Below are 27,862 nucleotides of genomic sequence, written 5' to 3'. Positions count from 1 at the left end.
TACAAGCTAGAATGGTACAAGGAGGAATTATTTCATGCACTCATCTAATGCTCTTGCCCACTCACCCATTTTTTGTCACTGGGCTGGGTTTACCTTTTGCTTGAACCAGTACAACTACCTACCCTAACATACAGCATTCTTACAGAATGCACAAGTACCTGGTTAATGTATGTCTAACTGGTAAACTCTGGTGGTACTTTCAAGTCCCATGGGGATATTCTTCACCAGTTATCTGGGATAAAAATCTCAAGCGGTTTGGCACAGAAGTCAGCTGAGAAGACCAATGCTTGGGATTGCTGCAGCCACACGTAGCAACAAGAAACATGGGCTACACTTACAGCATGGGAAACTATTTTGGAAGGCTGCAGTTCAAAAGATCTTTGAGGTCATGCTCAATGTGGTTACTATGAAAGCAGATACAGCCCTCAAGCACGTAAAGAAGCAGCACAGAAGCTGACAAGGGCCTGCTTTTATATTTTTCTGGTCAGAAGTATGCTGGCAGACAAACAATGAAAGAAAGTTAATTGCTCAAGTCCTGGAAATCATATCTGAAAGCCCAAAGAATCATTATTGCATCTGTGGGGGGAAAAAAAAAAAAAAAAAGTTAGCCATTGACTTTTTTTATGACTTAAACAAGCAAATTTGAGACACAGCAGTCCTTTTACTAACAGCCAAGAGCTGAACAAAATCCACCACTGGATGATCTAGGTTATGGAAATCTCTCTAGCAAGATGCCACAGCTGTGGGTAGCACTCTTACTGTAATATAATTTTCACATGCAATTGGTCTTTTGCCTCATCTGGAACAGCTTTTGTTTGAATACACAAACTTGTATCTGTACTATCTGGGAGCTGTAATTTGAATAAACAAGGCAGCTTTTTTTATGGTTACACACTTGAGATTGATCACTGAAAACTAACTAAGCAGTGTAGTGGAAAAAAGTATATGGCACAAACTGTCACTCATAGCCATGCCAGGTTCCATGAAGATGATGAGTCACTTGTACAAGTAAAAACATTAACTATGAGGTATTTGTTACTGTAAAAGGAGGATTGAATGCAGCTTTGAGACTAAAATGTGCATAGTGGACTTGTGCATTTGCTTTTGCTTATCACGTTTGTCAACTTAACACAACCTGATTTGTGTCACTAGTAAATATCCTTGTTCTTTAACAAGACTTTTGCCAAGTCAAATTCATCAAAGCACAGAACAGCCCAGGTTGGAAGGGACCTCAAAAGATCATCTAGTCCAACTTTTCATAGTAAAAGGAACATAGATGGTATTTATCTAGCACCCTGTTCAATCACATCTTGAAAACCTCCAGTGATGGGGACTCTACAAACTCCCTGGGGAGGTTGTTCCTGTGACTGACTGTTCTCACAGTAAAAAAGTTTCTTTTACCTTGAGTTGAAACCTCTCGTGATTCAATTTGCACTCATTACCCCTTGTGAAGAGAAAGCCCCCATACTCTTTGTAGCTGCCCGTAAGTTCTAGAGGCAGGAAAAAGTATTCCTCTCCTCGTTTCAGTTCATAGCATTCTAGGAGTACTCATCCGAAAAGACAGCTGCCTTCAGGAACTATAACGCAACTTTGCTACATCCTCAGTGGGCTGTGGCAGATGTATCTGTACCCTCAACTGGCATTAAATGTAAACCAAAGGCATGTGGTAAGGATGTGTATTAGGTCAAATATGAAAGACTTCAAGAGCCCAAAGGTCATCTGCCTGTAAGGCAGCTTGGTTACTAGACTGCTACACAAACTATGTTGGCTTTCAGCATAAAACATTAAGTTGGCAAAGAAATATGCAAGGTAATACTTGAAAGCATTTAATATTTCCGATAATCCTTCTACAGAGGCAAGAAAAGTGTCTCATCAATGTTTCATTATTTCAAGCATTTGTTCCATCAAATTCAACCTGAATGTTGTTCTTCATTGCTTGATTTTCAATTATGTCACCAGTTAGTTATAACAGGTTTTCCGAAGACTAACACAAAGTATGATTTGAGAGGAAAGATCACTGGGATGGCTGTTGAGCTATCTAAAATCCCCTAATCAGACTGAAAACAGCTGGTAATATTTGTGTAGAAAAGTTTTCAGAAAGAGAAGCTGTTTTCTCTGAACACCAAAACCAGCAGGTATCAGAAAGCATACTGCCCTTGTGCTGAGAAGCAATTATTTTGAGCATTTCACCTGGCACCATGTCAATTTGTATTGGAGAGAGACAGTCTCTCTTGGCTGTAAGGAACTATTAACGTCCAGCACAAAGAGACACTGTACATGATTTTGAACTATTATGGCAGACAGTGGCAACTGACAACTGTGCGAAAGTGCACATGGGGCTACCCTCACCATATAAGAGAACACAAGCCTTCAGTATTTCACCTTGATTTGGTTGGACACTGCTGTTCATTTTTCTCATCACATCACCCTCTCCCTCTTTCAGACCATTTACTAGCTTCCAGATTCTCCATAACACAAAAAGTTTGTTGTTCAAGGTCTTCCATAATTGTTCCCGACTTTCTCTGTTCTGCTGCTGCCGTCCAGGACTACTCCTCCTCCCTTTGGGCAGGGAGCATTACTGAGTCCTGAGTAACTTTGGATTATAAAACTTGCCTCACTGATCACCCTTTAACATTTAACTTGCTATCTTAAGCAGCATGTACCTTGCTGAACTCAACTGGCAATCTACCTTCACTGACAGAGCTGGCTATTTACATCAGAACTTCTGTCTACCAATCCTTCCCTCAATAACTTCTGCATACCAAAGCCTGGCCCCTAGTTCTGTGGCTAATAGGCTTCCTTAAAGAGACTTCATGGACTTAGATTCCCTAAATATTTTTGGCTGGTATGCTAAATCACTCACTTGTGTGTTTACTGATCTCTTCAAAGAGCTTAAAGACATTTGAAAAACAGGACTTACCTTTGCAGAACCAATGGTGACTCTTCCCAAGTAGACACTAATGTGCCTTTTATTATAGTTACTACCGATTTGCCCAGTAGACGTGACAGCTTGTTAAAGACCTGCAATTCCCCAGATCCCTCATGGAACCTTCTTTATAGACTGGCATCGTATTTGTCACCCCTTGCTGCTCAGGAACCAAGCAAGGGAAACAAGGGGGATACACATTGCTAACGTTTATGCAGATGTTTCAACCCTGAGTTATAAGAACTCTTGGGCAAATATTATATTCATGGTCACTTCTTAGTGCTTAGTCTATTAGTACCATAGACATAGTTGCTTCAAATTTAGATAGATCTTCCGCTGAGTGTTTCGACTGATACATTTCACACAGTATTTTAATCCCCTAAGTGTGTGTATACACACACATACTGCTTTGCAGGGAGAGAGACTTTCTATCCATCTCAGACAGTGGCACATTTGACAAGAGTCCAGGTACTTCCTTTCACAGCTATCCATTAGGAGAACAGCTTCTCCAACTGGAGAATACATTCAGACGCTTTGATGAGAGTGTAAGATGTGCAGTGGATTGTAAGACAGCCTTATACAAAAAAAGATTTTGCAACAGTGTTCTCTGTGCTTATTATAGTAACTTTAACATACATTGAAATATTATAGCTTGAATTATCCAGAGTTCAAGCTTTTCACAAGCTAAGCAAGCACACTTTCTAACTGTTAACATCATTTTTGTAAGAGCTTATTCATTGGTCTTAACAGGAAAGGGAGATAGGCCTTCAAGAGAGGATTCAGAAAGTCATTTGACTAGTCTTACACACTACTTGCAACACATTTTGTACCTACAAAACTACATATTAAAACCCAAAAGGAAGAGATAGATAATAAATAGCTTGCAAAGTAAAACTATACTGTGCCACCTGAATAAGATACAGAAGACAGGTAGACAAATTCTAACTTACTAGCTTAACAGGCTTTTAAACAGCACATTTCTATTTATTCACACTAGTAAGATACATAATTTTAAGTTAAATTCCTTGCATCCAGCAAATCCTTAAATTTTTCTTCTTTAGTATTCATGTCTGCAGAATCCTGGGCAAAAAAAAAAAAATGACTAATTGAATTTGACATTCTAAATCACACTCAGCTTTATTCTGTATTTGTTCAAATCAGAAAGAAAAATTAGAAGTTAATGCTGATAAACCAAGAAGTTTACCTTTGACTTCTGAAGAAAACTGAGCCAGGTGTCTGGTTACAAAGAGTCGCAGTTGCTGATTCAGGTCACAGGACAGAATGTTAATGTTCCAGGAACGAATTCCTGCCAAACAAAGAGAAAAAAAGAAAGAAAAGGAATAGTGAGCTGTTACAACATTTGCTCCAGCAACAGAAATGGAGATAAAGTTAACACGACACACAAGGACCAGTGATGCTCTTCCAAAAGAGCATACTTAGGACAGAGGAAGTCTTCAGAAGCAGACGGCCACAAGATGCTTACCTTCCAAAAACATCTATCCCTGAAGTACATGCAGTGAGCAAGTCTTCATTCAACTTAGGCTTCATGCAAGTGAATCTAACAAGCTACAAGAGATTGAGACTAACTAAATTACACTACCGCCTAACCAAGGAAACACATCGTTAGGCTTTACATTTTCTGCATTATCCAGCATTGGTCACTAGTAGAGGTGGCCAAACTACTAAACAGCTCAGAGACACCAGCTTCTCTGCTCTTATAGCCTATGCATCCTCCAAGTCAGAACCACCTCCCCCAATTCGCTCTGCCTAATCGCTCCTTCAAAGCCCCTGATCCCACTGAGACCCCTTGAGTTTGCTCTTTAATCTATATAATCTTTGTAAGCTAATCGCCTTCATATCACAGCAGGAAGCAGCATCTGCTCCCAGAGCAAGTGGCGCCATGCCATGCTGGGGAAGTCACCTTCAGACCTCAGCGTGAGCAGTTGTACATTCTGGATGACACCAAACACTACAGATCTCAGCTCTCACATCCCGGTAAGGAGCAGCCTCTGCTAGATGGTGTGATACTACCCTTTGCACCATGAACAAAACCAGGGTGTCAGCATAAACCACTAGTCCAGCCTCTTGTGCTGCTGTCTGCTTAAATACAGATGAAGGCCAGGGCCACAGACTTTTAAAAGTCAACTGAAAATAGAATTTCAGCTCCAGTGTTGATTGGAGTCCTCGACTGAGAGTCGTTCCACTATCTTCTGGAAGAGATCGTTTCTTGTATAAAATATAAAGTCCTATTGCATCTGATATCTGCCTTGAAGTGAAACATGTTGATTTTTGAGAGATACCATTCCCAGTTACTGCAGTTCTAGATATCCAGCACAGTTATCTCCATGTTTTGGAACAGCTTCTGCTGGCTCCTAGTGGGAAACAGGATCTTGTAGGATACAAGCTCCAGCTTTCCACACATAACTAAGATGGCGTTAGCAACCATTGCATCACACAGTTCAATAGTCTAAAGGCTTTGTAGAATCTACAGTGGCTCAAGCAAACTTTGTTCTTGGTCTCTTTTTCTAGTGACAGCTTACATAGTCCAGGAATACAGCCTATTACTTGACAGTCTGCACTGCAGACTGCACAACAAAACCCTCAGTGAGCCCTCTGAACATCAGGAAAAAAAGAAGAAAAATCAAACAAGCAAAACACATTTACCACCACCTTCAGTGTCACAGAACATTTACTCCTTTCAGTATGGGCATGGGATACGAACAAATGAAACTTATAAAAGACAGAGCAAGAAGGTGAACAAAATCTTTTCCTATGCTATACTCCTGGAAAGCACAATTGTTTAAGCAAATGTCCAATATAAGTGCATCTTAATGCAGTACTGATGAGCATTCTAACCTGGACAGGAACAAGGTGGCACTCTGCAGGGCAAATCCTGCTGACTCTAGCTGCTGTGTCATTGTCATCGTGTCCTATTGCAGCAATAAATGCTATTTGAGGTACTGCTACATCCTCTAGGATGCAGAAAGAACAGATCCTCTTTCAGAGCAAGGAAAGGGAAGAGTGAAATTATGATCCCACTTGTACTATTTGCAACAATTTATTCAACACTTTTCCCCCTCCGAGTAGTCTGAAGTTACTCCTTATCTCTCCCCATTTGCCGCAATTCCAGTTTATTATTCCACAGCACAGGAGCCACAACATTGTCCTTGGTGATTAGGATCCTCTACCTCCTGAAACAAGAGTGCAGACTATACCATAACAATTCTAAATATATATGCTTTTTGCACACGCAAGGCTTGGGTAAGGTACCATGTCACTCATCACTTTTCCATCTCTTTCCTTATGACCTTGTGAACTCTTTCATTTCCTGCTGAGGTAATTGGATTATAAGATTTCGCATTTCCCCCTAATACCAGACCTAGTCTTCCAGATATTGTTTCTAAACTGGACAAAAATCACACAAGAGCAGAAAAATAAGACCAATATTTATTAAACAGCATTTTAGAACAAGCATTGTCCAAGCAGCCCGCAGATACACAATGCCACTGCCTATGAAGCACTACACATGGAGACCAGCAGGTTCCCATGATGATCGATATTCACTATTCTGTTCTCCTGATCCAAGGTGTGGAAAGAAGTCTGAGAAAGCACTTGCTGGATCAGCCAGAGCAAGAGATTTATTCACTAAATAAATAATAATAATAATCATCATCATCATCATCGTGGTGTATTGTTGCTTTGGGGGGAGCGTGTTGTTTTGGGGGGTTTTTGGGGGTTTTTTTTGCACAGGCAGGGTGCCACAGCAACAGAGACAAGGCAAGCCCTAGCTCTCCATCCTTTAGAAAGCCCCAGCTAGATGTATAGTATGGAACACTTAGGACCAGCTTTGCTTTACAACTTGATATGCCAGTTTTATTAAGCTGACTGTTATCAGGGCTACAAGCCCCTTGCCATACTTACCAAGTTGCAGAAATACGCTCTTCTGAAGGGCAGGAGCATTTTGTTACTCACACAGCTTTCTTTCCCGATTAAATAAAATCTTCTGCTCAGCAGCCTGTTCTACCCTCACACAAACCTCACATGAAGCCTCTCCAGCAAGCTAGCACTAAAGAAATGCGAATCATCATGTGTGCACCATTTCCACATTTCTTGAACTCCCTGAATCAAGAGTATAGCTGTCTCCAACATCATAATATGCTGTCAGGATCTCATGACGCTGCAGTCATTTTAACTATTCTTACTTTTTCTATCCGTTTTCCCATTTGCAGATCTTGGTATATTTCACAAAGAAGTCATTCTCCCAAGTCACAGCGGGGAAAAATCCCCTGTGACTTGCTGGAGGTCCTACTCCAAGCCAGTGACAGAGGAAAATCCAAAATCCAGCTTCCTCATTCTTTCAGCAGCTTATCTCTAATAACTTACCAATACTGTTTAAATGGTTCTTGGCAGAATTTCAGTAGGTTTCAGGTCACACAAAACTAACTGTAGAACTTAGTTCTGCTGTGGCAATTACAAGTCACATTGCAAAATTGCCATTTATTTTTTTTCTAATAGGCATTGCTAGGTTATTGGCATATTGTGGTTATTGACTGCAGAATCAATGAGCGAAATCCATTAGCTTAGTTTGATCTGTCACTATTCAGAGAATGGATAAGGATGCAGGTTGGCATACCAGTTAAGTGCCAAGCAAAGATGGTCATCCTCTTGTGCAGGAAGCAGGAGCAGCCCCTTCAAAGAGGGGCTTTCGGAGGCCAAATGGCCAATCTGACCTACCACTACTGAAGAAAACCACCCTTGGAAAAGGGAACGAAACGCTGCTCTCAAATTAGCTGGTCTGCCAGCAGAGATTCACGGAAAAGATGCTGAAGTGGAGAAATTGGACAAGATTTGACATTTTTACACCCACCCCTTCTGTTCATCAGTACTGTTGATGCTTGAAAGGAAAATAGACACAGAAGTATCTCCAAGAACAGTTTGGCCAATAGTTACAACTGTTATCACTGTCATCTTTTAGACCAATGTGTCTTGGAAATGGGGGGAAGAGGTGCATGCAAAGTCAAAGGTCTGTTACTTTATTTCTCAGAGGTGTACTAAACTGCGTATTAGAACACGATCCCGTTCAGGTCCTGATGTAGCCAATCACCTCTCCTTTTTCCTAGGAGCCATCAGAAACTGCCACAAAGCAAGAACTACCAACTCACTACCTTCTTCTCCCTCCCTTTTAAACAACACTGCACCTAATACACAAAGACTAATTGCCAAGGCTTCCGGGCACTACCGTAACATGGATAACAAAGCAACACTATGTCATGGCAGTCTTGCTCTGTGCCGTTCCTGAAGCAGTTCACTGCAGCGGCTTATCCTTCCTCAGCCTCTCGCCCACATAGTTGCTCCTTAGACAGGGAGAGGCTGTAGCACAAAAATCCCGTTTTGCAGCTGTCCCCTTGCACTGCAGTAAACGGTCAGGCAAGACAAATCCCCCAACTAATAAGACAAATGTTTGGGGTAAGATGGAAGTAAGATGTAATCCACTGACCCACTAACAAAATAGAAACTTGGGGAAGTCAGAACAATAAAACGTCTTCAAGTTTTAAGACATTCAAAACCACAAGTGCATTTCACTAATACAAACAGACAACGCTCGGAGGAGGATAAAGGACACAACAGTGTATGGCCTGAGCGCCTGCAGGAAGGGCGCAAGACCGCCGCGTTATCGACGCCATCTGCCACCGGGCCCGTCCCCGCTGGAGCTGCCGCTCCGGTCACCTCATATACCGGCCGCGCCAACGCTGCGGCTGCGACACCACGGCCGGAGCCACGCCCGGGGCCGGCGAGCGCGCCCGAGCCCAGCAGCGTTCCCCCCGCCCCGGCCCCATCCCGGGGTCTGCGGCCCCAGGACATGCATACGAGCGGCCTCCACCTCCCGCGAGCCTCTGCCACAGAGCGCCGGCCCCTCCCATAGCCGCCGCCCGCGGGCCTTCTCGCTGCCCAGACATGCGGGCCCGCTCCGCTGTCCCTCCGGGAGGAGGACGAAGCTCCTCGGCGGGGCGGCAGTGCCGCAGGGCTGGAGAGGCACCGGCAGCTCCGCCTCGGTCCGGGCGGCGGCGCGGCCGGGCTCGTACCCCTCGGCGCCGCTGCTCACCGCGCTCCAGGGCGCCGCGCAGCGCGCCCCGCTCCGGCTCTGTCCCGATCTCCCCGATCACGACCAGCAGCGCGTGCCTCCGCGGCTCCCGGCGCCGCCCGCCCGGCAGCCAGGGCGCTGCCGTCTCCATGGCGACCGGCCCGGCCGTGGTCTCCATGGCAACCCCGGCGGCCGCTGCTGCAGCGCGCGGTGACTGGCGCGCGCCTCTTAAAGAGCCCTGAGCCCCTCCCCGATTGGCCGAGCTAGCCACGTGGTCTTGCGCTACTGCGGAGGAGAGGGGGGCGTGGTGGCGGGGTTCCGCCTTCTTCAGCCGTCGCGCTCGCCGTGCCCTTGTTCGCGGGCTCCGTCTCGGCCTGTGAGGCGGCGCCACCGGACCCCGGCAGAGTCCCGGCTCCGAGCGGCCCTGGTCCCAGCGCGGGCTGCGCGCAGGCGCGGGGCAGGGGCTCGCGCTGAGCTCAGGGGCTGTCGGCTGTCTATGGGAGGAGTCGCGCTGCTGCCTAGCCGGGCCCGCGACCTTTGCCAGAACAATTCAAGGAGGCTTGCGAGTGTGAGAGTGACTGAACGCAGCACGCCACGGAGCGTTCCAATGCGTGGTGTGAGCTGCTGCAGTACCCGCAGCAAAATCCCGGAAGCCCGCAGCGCTGAAAGATGCCCAGGCTTAGCATCAGTGTTTGCGTCCCTTCTTCCTTCTCCATCACTTGGCAGTAAGCAGAACAGACAGATCTTTGCCTCTTCCTGGTGGTTCTTCCCGTTCAGTCAGAGACAAGTGTAGTTGTCTCCAACCATAAAGATTCCAGAAACATGACATACGAGAATAACCTCTCTGAACTTTGCTAGTCACCAGCGTGAAACTGTTGTGAGCTGTCAGCTGCTATGACAGACAGCGGTGTGGACAGGAGTTCTTAATGTCTGGGGTGACCAGAAAGGGCCTTGATTCAGGGCACAAGTCCCTGTCGCGAACAGTCAGTTCTCACAAGCCACATCTTCAAGGCACTTCAATGCAGTACAAAAAGCTGAGGAAACAACATGTAAGACTTCTGCATGCTGAGCAAGGGAGAGCACCAGAGAGTAGTTTCAGACAGAAAAATCCATGCCTTTTCTGACAATGAAAGGGAGATCATCCTCTGCTGATGCAGCTGGGTGGAAAAGCAACCCAGCTACTGTACCACAAGAATCAAGTCAGCAATGACGTGCAGGTTCCCGAATAGTGTTGGCTTCTGTCCCCTGCAGTCTGCAGGATTCTCACCGAGATGAGCTGCAGTTTAGGAAGCTTGATGGGTAGAGAAACCAGTGTCCTGCCCCATTTTGCTCCTTAGCACCAACCAAGACTGCATTGAGGACACAGTTGAAGCCTCCTGAAGGTTTGGACAGTCACTGTTTTGGCAAGCATGTGTGGATCTGTAGTGTCACAAGACTTTGACAGAAGATAATCAGGAAAAATGCCAACCACAGAAGGGGGGAGAGAAGAGGGGGGAGTCCAGAATAATTATCTGTGCAGGCTCCACTGATGTTGCTGGCTTACAGAGTTTTCTCAAACTGAGATCTTTAATCAAAAGGTGCTCTAGCTCTCAGCAGATAAATTGGGAGATGATGCAATAGGTCTTTTTCCCATTAAATTAAATTGTGGTGATGCCACTGGCTATGATCTGTATGAAAGAAATCTTGTAATCAGAGAGAATTGTTTCATCAAGGAAAGGGAAGAGTGCTAGTCAAAAAGGTTTAATTTATTTCTGTATGTTGTAACCTGCACAGAAGCATTAATTTAGTTTGTCTCAAGGGATTGCACTGAAGCAGGCAAATATATGAACAAAGCAATAAACCTGCAAATAAACACCAGTGTACAGTAAGTTCTCTCATGAAAGTACAATTGTAGATCATGGAGGGAAAAACCTGGTGATGAGATGAAAGATTTTTAGGTATTTTCATACCAGCTGGTAGAAGTGCCTTCTGTTCATTCAGTCTCAATGCTTGCTGCTGGTTTTTGACGTGGTGGTTGTCCAGAGCTGCAGCATTTCTCTGCAGTGCAGATGCTCCTCCAGCTGGCCTTCTGCCAAGGAGAAGACAAACAGGAGACACGCAAACCGTATGAGAGCTTAAAATGCATATCCAAGCATGGTCTGTACCATAGAGAATAGAACCTCTAGGTAAGACTGTTCACAATGAAGAGATGGGGTTTTTATCATGTGATTCATTTGTGTATACCATTAAATCATAGAATAATGATATTTCTGTTGCTTTCTGATGTGAACCAGAGCTGTCTGTGGTCACGGTAGAATTTGGGTGCCTTGAGTCCTAGTGTCTGTGCACTGCACAAGGCAGTGAAATGGGGGATTTCCAGCCTACAATGTTCCTCCTTTTCCCTGTAAATTGACACTCTGGATCCATGTAATATATCTGCAAAGCAATCATGGTATAAGTTTCTGCTTTCATGCACTGCAGCAGTAGCTGGCACCCCCATGAAATACCAAAAGCTGACTGGGCTGATTACAGATGTTAGAGGTCCTGACAAACATCACAGAGTGAGAGATGGCAAAAGCAGACAGAAGGATTACCTTTGAGCAGTGAAGGATGATGAATCACAGGTAAATGACCATTATAAAAATGGATTTAGAAAGTAGGCTCAAAATAGCATATCATAGGAAGAACAATCTACAGAATTTCAGTTTCCCAGTCCTTTAGCCTAAAATGACGACTTCCTGCCTTGTCCGGTTAAAAATGCCTATATGAATAAAAATACTTCTGGGAACCAGAGATCTACGGCAGAATCTGAATGAGGATAATGCCGTTAACAGAGGTAAAAGATAAGGTTATTTTGGCTGTGACATTTCTAAGAAGCAGGGAAAAATAGGTGACTGCCCAAATGGACTTTGTCCTTTGTTCAGGCCTTGATCTCTCCTGTGGTGAACACAGCTATCCTTGCTTGGAGTAGATGAATCCAGTGTTGATGGTGCTTCCATGTAGAGATGGAACCGTATGGCCATTTATACTGTCATTTCCAGGATGTGTTCTGAGATACAGAAGGAGAAACAGAGGGCTAAGTCCTGCAGTTTGACCAAACCACATACGCTTTTTCTTCTATTTAACCCCATGGGTGATTTATCAGAGCAGTACTCCTATTCCTTCCACTTTTGTCTTACGGTAGCTGTTGCAAGATACTGAATGTCTCAATTTGGAACTGCAGCTCTGATGAAGACTAGGGTCTAAGTGCCTACAAAATTACCATGTATATTCATTGTGTCATTTCCAGTGATCCAGAGCTTTGGAATTATAATAGATGTTTATCAGACCTAGAAAGGTATTAATTTGTACTGATGCAGCAATCCTTCTTTGAAGACGAGGTGATTTTTAATGGATTGAATATGAAATACTAAGTGGCCAAAATTCTTATCTGTTTCGTCTTTCCTCCTAACTAAGCCCAACTGAATGAGTACATGGAACAGTCAGGCAAATCACAAGCATAAAAAAATGAACATAAATGGAATATTACTAAGATTTTTTTCAGACTGAACTGTATAGGTTGCCAGCAGCTTCTCCAAACGGTGCAAAGAAACTAATGCTATGCTTTCCACCAGAACTGCATGTCTTTCACAACTTCCCTTGCTCAGTAAAACCATGCAGTGATTTTAAGATCTTTCTAAAAGAAGGTGCAGAGAAACTATGTGATCCTGGCTTATAGTCAAACAGCTAAATTGAAGTATTACATGGTGTGTTTTGTGTTACTGAATAAGCTGGGAAGTGATGTGCAAGTCTATATGTAAAATGTACACTTAAGATGGAAGTTAATTTGCTCTGGCAAACTTATCCACCTAAGGCTCACATGATTAAATAACTGTCCTTTTTTTTTTGTTGCATTCGTATGGTAAACTCTTCTTTGTGTTCAGTTGTTCACAAATTAAGAATATAGATTGCATTAATGGTAAGAGCATTTGCCTGAAGGCTACAGGAGAGCAATCAATTGCATTGTCATTCATGGTCGATGCTAGTCCCACCGTACATCTTCCAATGTTCTACTACTCCTGGAGCACACAGTCTCTGAACACTGGTTAAGTGATCAAATAAACCACAAATCTTGTATATTTGCACTGAAATTCAACAGCAATGAAGGACTAAGTAACCAACTTTAAAATTAATATTAAGCTGATAATTCAACAGTTTACTAATGTCTCCCGAATCAAACATCTTTAGGAAAGGATGTCAGCAACTTACATGGCCAAATTCCACTATCCTAAGTAACTAGACTTCTGCAGACACACCTGAATTAGCAAAGTGCTTCATTAACTGTTTACAGTGAAGAATCTCTAAAATGTTTTAACAGGTTTTGGTTTACATTAGTCATCTTTTTTCTGGAGGTGCACACTACAACAAGAGTTCCCAGTCTTGTCACAGCCAAACCTCATCTAAGAAACTGGTATTTAAAAGCAGGGCAGTAAAGGAACATGAACATGTTACAATGTTACAAATGAACCATCACTTGGTGACTAAGATTATTAGGTTAAAAACAAAACTCGAGCTAATCATTCTCAATTGACATGTTGATCTCAGCTCTGTGACACGGTCCTGCAGGAAGGTGAGCACTGCGGCAGCCTAGAACTCCACAGCAGCGCATCGTGGAGACGCTGCCAAGGCCTTTGCCGCACAACGCAATGGCCGAGGCTGCTGCTGCGCCTCGCGGTGCCGTGCAGAGCCGTGGACCAGCACACGGCACTTCTGCGGGCCACGGCCGTGACATGTCCAGAGCGCGCGAGTCCCGCTCGAGCCCTCAAGCCTCGGGCAGCCCCATGCGGGAAACGCCGAGCTTGGCCCCTCTCTCGCCGGCGCGCTGAACGTGGAGGTGCAGCGCAGAGCGCTCCGAGAGGAGCTGCCCGCGGCCACGCCTCGCTCCCCGGGGGATCTGGTCTCCGCGTTCCAGCCTGCCCCGCCGCTCCGCCTGGACACTTCGGAGCCGCCGCACACGCGCCCTCGGCCAATGCCCCGGCCGCGGCGCCTCAACTCCGGAACCCAGGGGCGGCGCGGCCGGCGGGCGGGGTCCGGGCCGTTGCCGCCCGCCTGATGTCAGCGGGGAGGGTCAGGCCGGGAGCGCCGGTGCGGCTGAAGCACTTTGTGCCTCCGCCCGTGGCGGCGGTACCGGCCCTGCTCGCCGGCTGCCGGCTGAGACCAGGTAACGCGGCCCGAGCGCCCGCGGCCGCTGTCTCCGTTCTGCTCGGCCCGGCAGGGACTGACCCGCGAAGCGGCCGGGGCAGCTCCGTCCGGCCGCGGGGCGCGCAGGGCCGGCAGGCGCCGCGGGGGCGACCCGCCGCGGGGCTTTGGGGACGCCCGGCCAGCTCCTCGGCCCGGCCCGGCCCCGCCCCTGCCCGGGGAGCCGCCGCGGCGGCAGCGGCCAGGGGAGGTGGTGCCGCGGCCGGCCGCCTCAGCGCGGGGCGGAGCAGGGCCGCGGCTGCACGGCGTGGGGCGGTAGCGCGGCCCGGTTGCAGCGCGGGCGCCCGCCGGGGCTGGCCGAGGTGTCCGGAGCATCGCGCCGGCGGTAGGATGAGGCTCCCTGGCTCGCTGCGCGTTCGGGAGGCGGAGCGCGGGTGGCCGCGGCTGCCCCGCCGCTCCCAGGGTCGGCTGCGAGCGCAAGCAGCGGCGGCTGCTTCAGTCCCCTCCAGGCACTTTATAAAGCACATAGGATCTGGGCGACCTTCAGTCGCTGCTTGCCGGGCGTTCTTGCCACGGGACTCACGGACCCTGGGAACTGTGAATACTACCCAGTGTTTGTTCCCACATTAGTAGAGCAGACGACAATGCCTACGGAAATTGGCCAGGTAGCTTTTAGATGCATCTCCCGTGTAAATGACAAATCGTAATAACACAGTGCAATACTTAAACGTAGATTTTGGAAGACAAGTGGCATCCTTACTCCTTTATTAAGTTTAGCTATCTTGATAGGCATCTTGGTTTAGGTAGGTAATTCTCACTTGAAATCAGGACATGGAATTTGGTGCTTTTCATATGAACACCATCTTCTGAGGATGGGGCCTGGAACTGCACTGAGACAGAAAAATTGACTCGTGGAAGAAATGAAAATGAGTACTAGGACTCATGTTTATGGTTTTGCCATCCTAATTAGTAGACTACAATGGAAAGGAGTATTCAGAACAAAATACAGCTCCAACTGTCCGTGGCAAGTTCTGTAAGATACAAGAAATACTGAAAAATACTCCAAATATGAAAAATCAGCCTTCATACCTTTGTTCATTGAAAGGCTGGTGCTGGACATGTTTTGCTTGAAGGGAAAGGAAGCGAAGATTGATTTTGCTGTTCTATCCTCTTTCTTAGATAAAGGTGGCCACAGCCTATTAGTAATTTATAGTAAGAGTGGCAAAAAAGGCAGCCTGCTGATCGAGAGGAGATATTCACATCAAAGATTTGTATATTATAAAGGCGGCATGCTGCTTCTTCCTAGTGTGAAAAAAGATGGAGGGAAATGAGATTGTGAATTTAACAAAAAGTGCAGTCAGCTTTAAAGCTCACATGCAGACTTGGCTTTTACTAATTCGACTGCCTGGACTGAGCTCTCAATTTCATCCTATGCAGGTCCATGCAAAAGTACTGAATTGTAGAAAAATGAGACTGGAAGGGAATCCTGGAGATGATTTAGTCCAACTTCCTGTTTCATACCAAAATCAACTATGCCTGTTTGTGAATACTTAAAATACCCAAAAGTCTTGAATGTTAGAGACAGAGTTTCATTAGCTTTACTTTTTAATTATTTTTGCTTATTTCTGTTTTGTGTTACTTTAAACCTATTTGCAGTTCATGTAAACAAATCTGCAGTACTTGTCCCCTAAACTGTGAATATGAAAACCAAATTATTTCCCATAGTCTTTTTTCTATTTGAAGGCTGTTACCATAGCCAGTTCTCTGCCATCTTCTCATTACACGTAGTGCTTAGCTTAGGCCCTGCCAGTGTAGAGCAAGCATCTAACATCTGCATACTCTCCATAAATATAATGCTTGCTGTTTGCACCTTCTTCCATGGCAGCAGCAGCATGACACCGACTCATGATTAGTTTGTCAGGCACTATGACTCCCCCCAGCTGCTTTATTTTACAATAGTGCCACATAGCCTAGCAGCCCCCTCCTGAACTTGTGTGGTCAGTTCTTTCCTTTTGGAGAATGTTGTTCTTGCCGGCATTGTACTTTGTTTATTTTTCAGACAAAGTTTTTTAACTTTTCATCTACTACTTATAGTCCCTCCCAGTTTCAGATTGCTGGTGGATTTACTCCTTGTTTTGTGACCAAGGTGATTAAAGAAAATGGTGAACAGAATAGGAATAGCCCATTGATGTTTGGACCCTCACTCAAACAGTTCTATGCTTGTTTAGACATAGAACTTTATAGAATCATAGAATAGAATCATAGAATCATAGAATAGTAAGGGTTGGAAAGGACCTTAAGATCATCTAGTTCCAACCACCCTGCCATGGGCAGGGACACCTCGCCCTAAACCATGTGGCCAAGGCTCTGTCCAACCTGGCCTTGAACACCGCCAGGGATGGAGCATCCACAACCTCCCTGGGCAACCCATTCCAGTGCTTCACCACCCTCACTGTAAAGAACTTCTTCCTTATATCTAATCTAAACTTCCCCTGTTTAAGTTTGAAGCCATTACCCCTTGTCCTACCACTACAGTCCCTAAGGAAGAGTCCCTCCCCAGCATCCTTATAGGCCCCCTTCAGATACTGGAAGGCTGCTATGAGGTCTCCACGCAGCCTTCTCTTCTCCAGGCTGAACAGCCCCAACTGTCTCAGCCTGTCTTCATACGGGAGGTGCTCCAGCCCTCTTATGATCCTCGTGGCCCTCCTCTGGACTCGCTCCAACAGCTCCATGTCCTTTTTACGTTGAGGACACCAGAACTGTACGCAATACTCCAAGTGAGCTCTCACAAGAGCAGAGTAGAGGGGCAGGATCACCTCCTTCGACCTGCTGGTCACGCTTGTTTTGATGCAGCCCAGGATACAGTCGGCTTTCTGGGCTGCAAGCGCACACTGAAGCCGGCTCATGTTAAGCTTCTCATCAACCAACACCCCCAAGTCCTTCTCTGCAGGGCTGCTCTGAATCTCTTCTCCGCCCAACCTGTAGCAGTGCCTGGGATTGCCCCGACCCAGGTGTAGGACCTTACGCTTGGCTTGGTTAAACTTCATGAGGTTGGCATCGGCCCACATCACAAGCGTGTCAAGGTCCCTCTGGATGGCATCCCTTCCCTCCAGCGTATCAACCGAACCACACAGCTTGGTGTCGTCAGCAAACTTGCTGAGGGCGCACTCAATCCCACTGTCCACATCGCCGACAAAGATGTTGAACAGGACCGGTCCCAACACCGATCCCTGAGGGACACCGCTCGTTACAGGTTTCCAACTGGACATCGAGCCATTTACCACAACTCTTTGTGTGCGGCCATCGAGCCAGTTTTTTATCCACCAAGTGGTCCATCTATCAAATTGATGTCTCTCCAATTTAGAGACAAGGATGTCGTGCGGGACAGTGTCGAACGCTTTGCACAAGTCCAGGTAGATGACGTCAACTGCTCTGCCCCTGTCCATCAGTTCTGTGGCTCCGTCATAGAAGGCCACCAAATTGGTCAGGCAGGATTTCCCCTTAGTAAAACCATGTTGGCTGTCACCAACCACCTCGTTGTTTTTCATGTGCCTTAACATGTTTTCCAGGAGAATCTGCTCCAAGATTTTGCCAGGCACAGAGGTAAGGCTGACTGGTCTGTAGTTCCCTGGGTCTTCCACCTTCTCCTTCTTGAAAATGGGGGTTATATTACCCTTCTTCCAGTCATCGGGAAGTTCACCTGACTGCCACGATTTTTCAAATATGATGGACAGTGGTTTAGCAACTTCATTCGCCAGCTCCTTCAGGACCCGCGGATGGATTTCATCAGGTCCCATGGACTTGTGCACGTTCAGGTTCCTAAGATGGTCTCGAACCTGATCCTCTCCTACAGTGGGCCTAAGGTCTTCATTTTCACAGTCCCTGCATCTGCTTTCCAAGACTTGGGTTGTGTGGTCAGAGCATTTGCTAGTGAAGACTGAGGCAAAGAAGTCATTAAGAACCTCAGCCTTCTCCAAATTCATGGTAGCCAGTTCTCTCGATAGCTTCCGGAGAGGGCCCACGTTGTCCCTAGTCTGTCTTTTATTTGCTACATATCTACAGAATCCTTTCCTGTTATCTTTCACATCCCTTGCCAAACTTAATTCTAGCTGGGCCTTGCTTTCCTAACCTGGTCCCTAGCTTCCCGGACAATGCTCCTATATTCTTCCCAGGCCGCCTGTCGTCGCTTCCACCTTCTATAAGCTTCTTTTTTCCCTCTAAGTTTCCTCAGCAGTTCTTTGTCCATCCATGGAGGTCTCCTGGGCTTCCTGCTGCACTTTCTTCTAGTTGGGATGCAACACTCCTGAGCATGTAGCAGGTGATCCTTGAATATCGACCAGCAGTCTTGGGCCCCCCTGCCCTCTAGGACTATATCCCATGGAACCTAGTAAGCAGGTTCCTGAAGAGGCCAGTCTGCTTTCTTGAAGTCCAGGGCAGTGAGCTTGCTGCATGCTCTTCTCACTGTCCTGAGGATCTCAAACTCAACCATCTCGTGATCACTACAGCCAAGGCTGCCCTGGAGCGTCACATTTCCAACCAGTCCCTCCCTGTTGGTGAGCACGAGGTCGAGCATGGCACCTCTCCTTGTCGGCTCCTCTATTGCTTAAAAGAGGAAGTTGTCTTCCACACAATTGAGGAACCTCCTCGATTGCTTCCGCCAGGCCGTACCATCCCTCCAACAGACGTCAGGATGGTTGAAGTCCCCCATGAGGACAAGGGCCTGCGAGCGTGAGGCTGCTCCTATCTGTCGGTAGAGTGCTTCATCCACAGAGTCCTCCTGATCAGGCGGCCTGTAACAGATCCCCACTGTAATGTCCCCCATTGCTGTTCTCCCTTTGATCCTGACCCACTTTCTGGGAACGGATATTCAACAGTTTTTTTACTTATCTTACTAAAATTTCATGATAGCTATTCTTCCCTTGTTTGCTTATGAGAACCTCATACAGATACTGGTAAAAGTCTTACTATAATGAAATTGTTATTCTGACACTTTTATTCTGTCCATAAGACCTGTTGCTGTGACAGGAGAAGAAATTGGATCAATGCTATGTGCCTTGTCTTTACAGATCTATGTTTGCTGCCAACTCCTCTCCATTACCTTCTAGACACAAACTAGTAATTTATTTGATTATTCATTGTCAAAGTTTTCGAGGATTTGATGGGAATTTTGCAAAAGAGTGACTAGCACATTTGCCACTTCTAGTCTTCAGATACCTAATTATCCTCCATGAGTTTTGAAAGGTAACTGTTCACACTTCTAAGAACATTTTTCTGGAAGAAGTCTAGACTCGACAGTTTTTAAAACATCTGGCTTAGGTGAGCACTCCTTAACTTGTTTCAGCCCTTTTTCAAGGCTGAAATCTTGCCCTTTGTTTAGCTGAGCTAGTTCCCATTTTCTGTTAACCTTTTTAGCGATGAACAGTAAAGGCTTCTTCCTTCTTGACATTACCCGCCCTGTAGTGCTCTCTCAGGACAGCAGACCAACAATTCTTAGAGTTGTTGCTTTCCTACTAGTATGCCTGTAGATCATTCTCTCGTTGCTCTTTATATCTCTGGCCTTTTTAATTTCTGTCCTTGTATGTCCTGCCATTCTTTTATACTGATCCTTTAAGAAAGCCAATACAGTTCTGATTTCTTGTTTCCTTTCCTCTGTTTTCTTGTTACACCTGAGTCAAATCACCTTCTCCTGTTAACATTTCATTTCTTTGCGTTAAGATAGCTTGCACTTGCGCCTTTGGTAGAGAAACTGCTCTCTTCATAACTTTTGTCCTGCAAGATCTTACTTGCCAGTTAGGTTAATTGACATCGGGTCCTGAAAATCCATTATTTGTTTTTTCTGCTCTCTTATTTTCTCCCCAAAGATGCTTTATGTATGGCAAATGTCCGCCCAGTTGCATGTACTTCTCTTGTTGTTGTAAACACAATAATTTTGTCTTTTTTTCCCCCGGTTAGTAGTTAACTGGATCTATTACAGAAACACCTTCATACAAAAATCTGGCGTTTGAAGGAGGACTTGGCTTAGGCAGGCCTTTCTAATGCGCTATCGAAGAACATGTATTTGCCAGAAGCTAATGAAGAAGAGGTGCTGGCAGGATAAAAGTGTAAAAGATGATGTGAGGAAGGATATAGTTGTTTCATGTTCTTTCAATAAGGAGCTTATTCTTAGATGTTGAAGGGGAAGACAGTAGCAGGCTTGGAAACCCGCTAGTAAGTCCTTCAAGGATCAGTGGTGGAGTACCATAAATTCACTTAAAAAAAAAGAGGGGTCATGCTATACTTGTGCTTAGAAGACAGCTTTACTTTCTATTTTGCCAAAACAAACAATTATATTTTATTTAATTTTGAGAGTGAACATAAAGGAAGACCATTTGAAATGCTTTCATTCCGATGGAAGCAGAATTCTGTTTGAAGGGAATTGAACAAACTGCAAAAGCCTGTTCTAAAGCTTCTGTGACACTCGAGGATCGTAGACTGCCAAATGTGCCATCACGATCCTGTCTCCTTTTCAGTTCTCTGGGATAAAATATTTTGTGAACATGAAATCTGGCTTCTCCTGAGGGCTAGCAAAAGCCTGTGAACAACTTCATCTTCCAAAAGCAGGATTTAGTAATCACAGGTCTTGTGGTGTTCTTTGGCATTGGGGCAAATTTCAGACAGTGATTGAAGTTGTACGTATTTTCTAAACTAGTGTACTGGGAGAACTTTCCAGTAATACAGCTTAATCTGTCGTAAAGGAACATCTTCTGGGAGCTGAACGACCAACCAGTAAAGCATCCTTCCTGTGTATGAATTGTAACTACTTATAGACTGTTTAATGTTCTTAGCATGCATGTGCAAACTTGGGATTTCATGTAACAAGTCCTTGTTTACTGGCTCAGTACATACAACCTTTTGTCTGTAACTTTGCATAGTAACAGTTTCTTCCAGGCCAGGTATCAGGGTTTCTTTTTCAGTCTTCAGTGGTTTTGGTTCTCCAGCAGGTTTTTAAATAAAGTCTATAGAATTCTCATGTATAAAGTACAGAGAGATGCGGGGGGGGGGTGGTGGTGAAGGAAAAAAGCGAGAACTTGCAGAAGCCGTTAAACCGGGCCGGGGCTAGGCCGCGGGCTCTCGCGGCGCCAGGCCCGCCAGGCGGCGCCCGCGACGGCGTCTCCTTGGGAACGGCGCCAGCGGCGCGGGCGGGGGGGTCGCGCACCGCCAATCGGGGCGCTCCAAGATGGCGGCCGCGGGAAGCGTAGCGCGGTGTGGCGGCACGGCCGGGCTGGGCGGCGGGCGGGCGGCGTAGGGCCACAGCTGGGCTCCGGCGGGCGTTCCGCCTCTCGCGACGCCCTGCATGGAAGGTGGCGGCAGCCAGCTGGATCCCGGCTTCTCGCAGCAGGACACGCCCCGCCTAATCGTGGAGGATTCGCAGCCCGAGGGCGCGGGCGCAGAGGAGGACGGGGAGCAGGCCTGCCTCGGTGTGCTTGCTCGGCGGCTGCCGGCCCGGCGGAGCCCGAGCCCCGTGCTGGTGAGCGTCCGGCGCGGGGAGAGGGACGGGGCGGCGCGGCCCGGCCTGGCGTGGCTCTGACGCGATCCGTGCGTCTGCCTTGCAGGAGATCGTCCGCGGTCCTGCCAGCAGCCGGGCACCTGCGAGTGGCGGGGCGGCCCGGGAGCGGCCCGCAGGTGAGAGCTGGGCGCGGGGCCGCGGCGCGCCCCGGGGCTGCAGCCGTGCTAACGGCGCTGTGCTTGCAGAGCCAATGGAGAGCCCTGCCCGCCAGGACGCCGCCCGACCGCGGGGCCGCGTCGCTGAGGAAGTGCCGCCGCCCAGCGGGGAGCGCAGGTGCGGGGAGCGCGAGTCCGGGGGCCGCCATCCCGGGGCGAGGCCGCCGCCTCTGGGGCCTCTCGCCCTGTAAAATTGCTGCTGCGCGCCGCGGGCGGGCTTAAACACTGGTTGGGCGCTGGCTACGGCTGCGCTGGGGAGCGCCCGGTGCGGGGCTGCGGAGTGACCCCGCGGGACAGAGGGCGGCTGTAGGAAGGCGGCCTGCGGCACCCTCCGAAGCGATGCGAATGAGTCTGTCTGTTGCAGTGCCCTTGGAGAGGCTGGAGGAGGTGGAGGTGATGGTGAGGAATGTACTACTTCGTCGTGTGTAGAAGGTAACTTCTTGGGTCTGTGAATCTCGTCAGCCGCCTGTGTTGTTTTTCAGTTCAGCTGCTTCACCAGCCTCACTGGGGACAGTTGCACCTGTAATAATGGGTCAGAAATTGGCATCTTTTCTGGAAGCTGATCTGTTTGCTTTGGTGTTTAGAAATACCCCCCAAAACCAGTGATTTCATATCATTGTTAAGAAGGATCTTGGAGACAGGGAATGGCTTAGAAGAGGCATGGGTGCACTGTGACTGTTATGAGATGCAGTCTTTTTCAGGGCGGACTAAAGAACTGGCATAATGGTTGCTGTCATTAAAGGGCTTTGAGGCACAGGCTGTGTATTATCAGGATTGTTTTCTCATCAAGGAATCCAAATGTGCTGCCGTACCTCGTGGCATTATGTAAGACTGTGCTGAGTAACGGTGGTTTCTGCGTTAATGGCCACTGTCCCTGTTCTGTTACTGTATTTTTAATTAGTACAGCAGAGATCAGAGTCTTCTAGTTTATTCGTAGTTTCAGCAATAGCCTAAATACACCCTCTAACAAGAAAAGTATCTTTTGCCTTTGTAAAGTGATAGATGGCTCTATTTTTTGATTTTGCGTATATGTTAGTTATGGATGTTTGGTATTAGACACAGGCTTGTCACAGCTGCAGTTTGGAGCTCTAGAGCTCTCACAGAGCCAGGACTTTGAGAGTGACTTCATGCCCAGTGAAGGAGATGCTAGGCATCAGTTTCGCCTTGGAGCTACTGGACTCGTGAAGAACGATAGTACGGATGGTATGTGAAGACAATCTTAGATGTCCTTTTGTTGCTCTGTCCATTCATTCTTGTTTCTTTACGTTATAAATGTTATGTTTCTTTGTCAGGAAAACCAGTATTGGTAGTTTTCAAAAATGAGTTCGCAGCTCATTGATAGTAGAAAAGAATTTTGCCTTCTTTTTTGTTGGAGTAGTTCATTTGTTTTCATTTAGCTGTCCAGGTGCTGTCATTGATTCTTGCACCTCTCTTCCCTTATTTGTTTCCAGAATGTTCAAATAATCTGATACTGAATTCCCTCCCTGCTAAAAACCTCATCCTGTCCTTTTTGTTGCTATCATGATAGTTCAAAGATTAATTTTTTCCCCCCTGTAAAGCTTGACTTGATATTTGTGTAATTTACAGAACTGCACTTTCTTCCCTTTGTATATTAACCCAGGTGACCCAAGTGACAATTTTTTTTTTCTTGCTCTTTGCTAGAACTGCCTGGGGACAGCACGGAAGCTCTCTCCAGCACAGAAGTGTGTACTGCTTTGGAAGGCCAGCCAGAGAAGTCTGAAAGGTAGAACAGTCCGTGTTCTTTGTAGGTCTCTTGCTGACATTCTGGAAGTTTATTTGTTTCTTTTTATTTCCCCCCGCACTCCTCCCAGATTTGTAGATGTAGAGGGTTCAGTCTCCAAGGCAAAAGAGAAAAGTGAAGGGAAAGATGAAGTACTGATGATACCTTTTTGCAGCGGTGCTGATTAAGGAGTGCTTTGACCATTCCTACTGAGAAAAGAGGCGGTTTCAAACTCTTACACGCAAAGATACCAATAGGTTTATTTTTAAGGGAGAGTGCACTGGATAATAAAATATACTAATAATTTTCTTAAAGTTAAATGAGTGGACTATATTAAAAATAGTAATTCAGTTTAAGTCACAGAAGTTATTTCAAGATAACTTAATCACTGCAGCATGGGCTTTGGCCTCACAGGGGAAATTTAGAAGCTAAGTGGTGGCTATTCCTGGATGCTTTTGAGTATTTACTATTATAAGCTTTATAGTTTTAATTATTTTTAAATGTGAAATTTTAGTTTGTTGAAAACTCTCTGTAGATCTTTTATGCTAGATAGAGTAATATTTAGCTCATCTTGTACTATCATATTCCATCACAAAATAATATTAAAAAGGAGGTGAAACAAAATTCCTAGAATCCACATTGAATGGAAGCCAGCAGAACAATCTGTGTTCCATTTAAGTATCACTTAGGTTGGTAGAAAACGAAAAACAACAGTTCTGAAAATGTAACTTGTCGAGGATGAACATGTTATTTGGTCAGGAGAAAGAGGTCAGTTTTCCTGTTTACCTTTTTTTTTCTTGTTTTTGATTCTGTAGCATACACAAGTGAATACCTTTTATCTGTGCTGATGAATTTTCCTTACAATGTTGCAGTATTAATTCATACTTTGAATCTCTCAGGTCAGTGACTGTGTCTTGCTTTTCCAGAACTCTGCAGGAAGCAGAAGAACATACCAGGAAACAAATGCCTGTCTGTGACCCCACTAAAACTGAGAAATCCCTCTATTCTGGTCACCAGGAGTTGGGTATCTTTTCAAGTCAGGAAGAGATGTTTCCTGAGAATAACGCAACAGGTAACAATAGACAAGCAGAGCCAAAATGTCCATCCCAGAGATCATGATAGTCATCATCCCTACTTGATCTTTTTAGGCATGTAGTGTTTTAGGGTGCAGAGTGCTGTGTTTTTCACGTAATTTCTGCTAAAATTGAGAATGCTTTGGAAATGAAAGGCCACAGTCTACGGAGCAATGTCACTTTTTGTTAGAACTGTTACACTGGCTTGTTTAATACATTTAATTTTCTTTCTTTCTGTGCCCCTTGAAGAACAAAACAAAAAAATACCCATTTTACCCTTTTCTGAAACTGGCAATAATAATGCTCACCCTTTGTAGTGACACAATCTAAAGTGTACTAAGTAGTTCAGGAGAATACTGTAGACTTTCTTATGCTGGGTAACTTTGGCAAAACATTCCACTATACTCCCCTGAATTGGCTTTCCTGTTTGGCATAGGGCAGGATCCTGCAGTCAGAATTTTTGTACCATAATTTTAGTCAGCCTTATTTGTCGTCTAGGTTAATGTTTCTTCTCTTAATGTTCCTGTAAGAGAAAAGATTACATGAAATAGCCATCAGGAGATCTGTCATCACTGTATGTCTTGCTTAATAAAGAAATAGAAAGGTTCTTAACAATCTTAATAGTGAAAGGCCTAGAAAATGAAGTTTTGAAGGGCAACTTTGTCACGGTTCATAAAGCATGAGCTAAATGAAGTCTCACTTTATGCTTTTTGTTTACTTTTAATTTGTCCCAACTGTGTCTACCAGTATGATCTTGTGTATGAACCCTGTGTCCAGAAGGCCCAGTAACCTCCCACTCACACTGAGTCAGTGGTCAATGCAAGGTGTCTTTTCTTGTAAGAACCTTGCCTGTATTCGTATTCTACTGCTGGATCAAATGCACTGATATTGGAGACACTGGGGATTTTTCTTTTAAAATTCTCAAGTAGGAAGACTTGTACTGTCCCATCTGATAAAAACCTATTCTATGAGTACAAACTTAACTTTTTCATCTTAACTGTATTATGCTCACGTTTCACATACTGAACTTTCATGTGCAGTCTTTCTCCAACTGTGCGTGAAAATCAGCTTGTCCTTGCCTACCTGAGAAGTAATCTTGCAGTAGTGTGAATATCATTCTCAAGAGTTTTCTGATCAGCTTGGTTATTGGCCGAATTTCTAACCTTGCTTCCTTTTGTTCACAACTGCTGCAGGGAGTGGCTGCCCGATAACCAGGGCGGAAGAGGGAAGTTCCCTGGCGTGCACCCCTGCCCGCAGTCTGCAACTTCTGCAGCTCTCTGGACAGGGTTCCCTTGTACAGGAGAGTCATTCCACGTAAGCAAAAAATCCCCAAACTACTGCAATAGCTTAATTTTAGTAGTACATTTCCACCATTTACGGACTTGTGCTTGATTTTAAGCAATCAGTGTTTTAATTTTGCACTAATGAGAGAAGTCTGGCTTTATCTTGCGATGAAATGAAATAATGATGTGGTCAATGCCATTTCTTAAATATCCTGCTAGTGAACACCTTGTTTTATGAGAAGACTCCTGTTGTCTTCTCATAAAAACTGGAGCTACATTTGGGGGAAAGGTAATGTATTTTCTAGTGTTGTATGCTGGTCTTTTCCATGTTCCCTTTTCTTGGTCTGCAGTGGCTTTTCAGGTCTCGTTATTCCTCCTCCTGTTGCCTTTGGATCCAATGCTCTTGTCCCTAGCAGTCCTACTGAACAGGAGCAAGCAAAAGGTAAAATTTTCTGCATACTAGTCTGTGGTTGTGTTTTCGTGCTCTGTAGTTTAGTCTGAACATCCAGCCTTTTCAAAACGTGCTAAAATTGTTTTTAAAGAATAAAGCAGGATTGAGAACACTGAAAGAGTTGATGGAGATCCATATTTGTGACTCATGCTGACATGCATATGTATTTCCTGCATAGCTATCGTAATAAAGTTAGTACTGCTGGCTAGCTCACCTTCACTTGAAAGATGGGAAATACTTTTTATGGGATGCAGATTGCTGCTTGCAATTGTCCTTTCTTAGGGACAAGCCATTCTTGCTACAGGCAGATATCTGTATTAAGTATATACTGTTATGGCAATAGAGAAGAGAGAGGAGGACTGCATCATAACAGTTATTTTACCTTAACTTGGATGACCTGCACAATATTTTTGAAAGTTTTCATATGTTATATATGTGTATTCTAGAATGCCATGCCAGAAGAGGGAGTGTTCTATAGGATACCTTGGTTCTTAAACATTGTCTTTAATACCTGGTTGCCATCAGGGATAAGGTAGCCATCCACGCAGACTTTTAGTATGATACAAAATCACCATTCCTTTCTGTGAGATTTCTGTCACAGAGTGTGAAATAGTTTTAGCATAGATGTTTTGTTAGCCAGGCTCTGAATTTGGTAGCATTTTTATTAAAATAGCAAAAGGGGGAAAAAAACCCCCCTAAACCTCAGAGAAATGCTTCTTATAAATTTCAGATACCTTTTTCTAATTGTAGAAGTTTTAGACCAGTAGCAAAATAGTTACATGAATTCGTAACAAAACACCTTCTCTCCGCATTAAGTTTAAGGACATGGATGTGTTTGTTGGTGGCCATTTTTTTTTGTTTGTTTTTTTTTTGTTCCCCCTCTCCAAAAGAATTCACCTGGAGAGAATATTTTAAATTCACCCATTAAAGTATGAGAAAGTAGCATATGCCACTGAAGAGAAGTCTGTTAATAGAATGTTGGAAACTTTAGGTACAATGCAAGAATTTGCTAGTAATGTGTTTTCTGCTCTTTCAAATCAGATGAACAGATGGATATATCTAGCCCTGCAGAAGGAAGAGAGGTGATGCAGAAGCAGAGAGGAGATACGCTAGCAGAGATGGCCATCCCACATATACCACCAGGACCTCTTGTCCTGCCACAGGCTTCAACTCCGGTGTCCCAGAGTGCCCCAACCTTTTTTCCAGGATCTTTACCCATACCATCACAACCAGAGTTCTCTCATGTAAGGGTTCATGTAGATACCTTTTCTGAGGTTATTATATGGCTGTTGCAGATGTGTGTTTGAGTTGGCCTCTGTGCTTCTGTGTTGAGCTTCCCTACTAAGCTGGTTCTCAGGACCTTCCCTGTTCCCACCAGTCACGGTTTTATAGTAATCGCATAATGTGTGGCAGTTTATCCTGCAGAGAAAATGGAGAACAACTTAAGA

The 27,862-nt window shown here is 45.5% G+C and overlaps 2 protein-coding genes across 9 annotated transcripts in view; one reads left to right on the top strand and one right to left on the bottom strand.

Moving 5' to 3' along the window:
* Positions 1-9,233, bottom strand: part of MAP1A (microtubule associated protein 1A) — a 53,331-nt gene extending 44,098 nt beyond the window's left edge. The window contains exons 1-2 of one of the 2 annotated variants that reach the window (XM_030497799.1): positions 9,030-9,233; positions 4,131-4,232 (exon numbers count right to left, since the gene is read on the bottom strand). In XM_030497799.1, the coding sequence (XP_030353659.1) occupies positions 4,131-4,232; positions 9,030-9,186 (259 nt within the window). In that variant the 5' untranslated portion in view covers positions 9,187-9,233. The other variant, XM_030497802.1, reaches the window with a different exon arrangement.
* Positions 9,234-21,373: 12,140 nt separating this feature from the next.
* The window catches only part of TP53BP1 (tumor protein p53 binding protein 1), a 29,197-nt gene continuing 22,708 nt past the window's right edge, over positions 21,374-27,862 (top strand). For 2 of the 7 annotated variants that reach the window (XM_030497806.1, XM_030497805.1), the window contains exons 1-10: positions 21,374-21,672; positions 21,758-21,827; positions 21,897-21,984; positions 22,231-22,298; positions 22,923-23,069; positions 23,529-23,610; positions 24,534-24,679; positions 25,874-25,994; positions 26,314-26,405; positions 27,456-27,658. In XM_030497806.1, the coding sequence (XP_030353666.1) occupies positions 21,499-21,672; positions 21,758-21,827; positions 21,897-21,984; positions 22,231-22,298; positions 22,923-23,069; positions 23,529-23,610; positions 24,534-24,679; positions 25,874-25,994; positions 26,314-26,405; positions 27,456-27,658 (1,191 nt within the window). In that variant the 5' untranslated portion in view covers positions 21,374-21,498. Of the gene's footprint in view, positions 21,673-21,757; positions 21,828-21,896; positions 21,985-22,068; positions 22,299-22,332; positions 23,070-23,528; positions 23,611-24,506; positions 24,680-25,873; positions 25,995-26,313; positions 26,406-27,455; positions 27,659-27,862 lie in introns of those variants that run through there. The other 5 variants (XM_030497804.1, XM_030497803.1, XM_030497807.1 and 2 more) reach the window with 4 other exon arrangements.

This window comes from Strigops habroptila, chromosome 9 (assembly GCF_004027225.2).
Source record: "Strigops habroptila isolate Jane chromosome 9, bStrHab1.2.pri, whole genome shotgun sequence".
Classification (NCBI taxonomy): domain Eukaryota; kingdom Metazoa; phylum Chordata; class Aves; order Psittaciformes; family Psittacidae; genus Strigops; species Strigops habroptila.
This window is presented reverse-complemented; position numbering and strand designations above follow the sequence as displayed.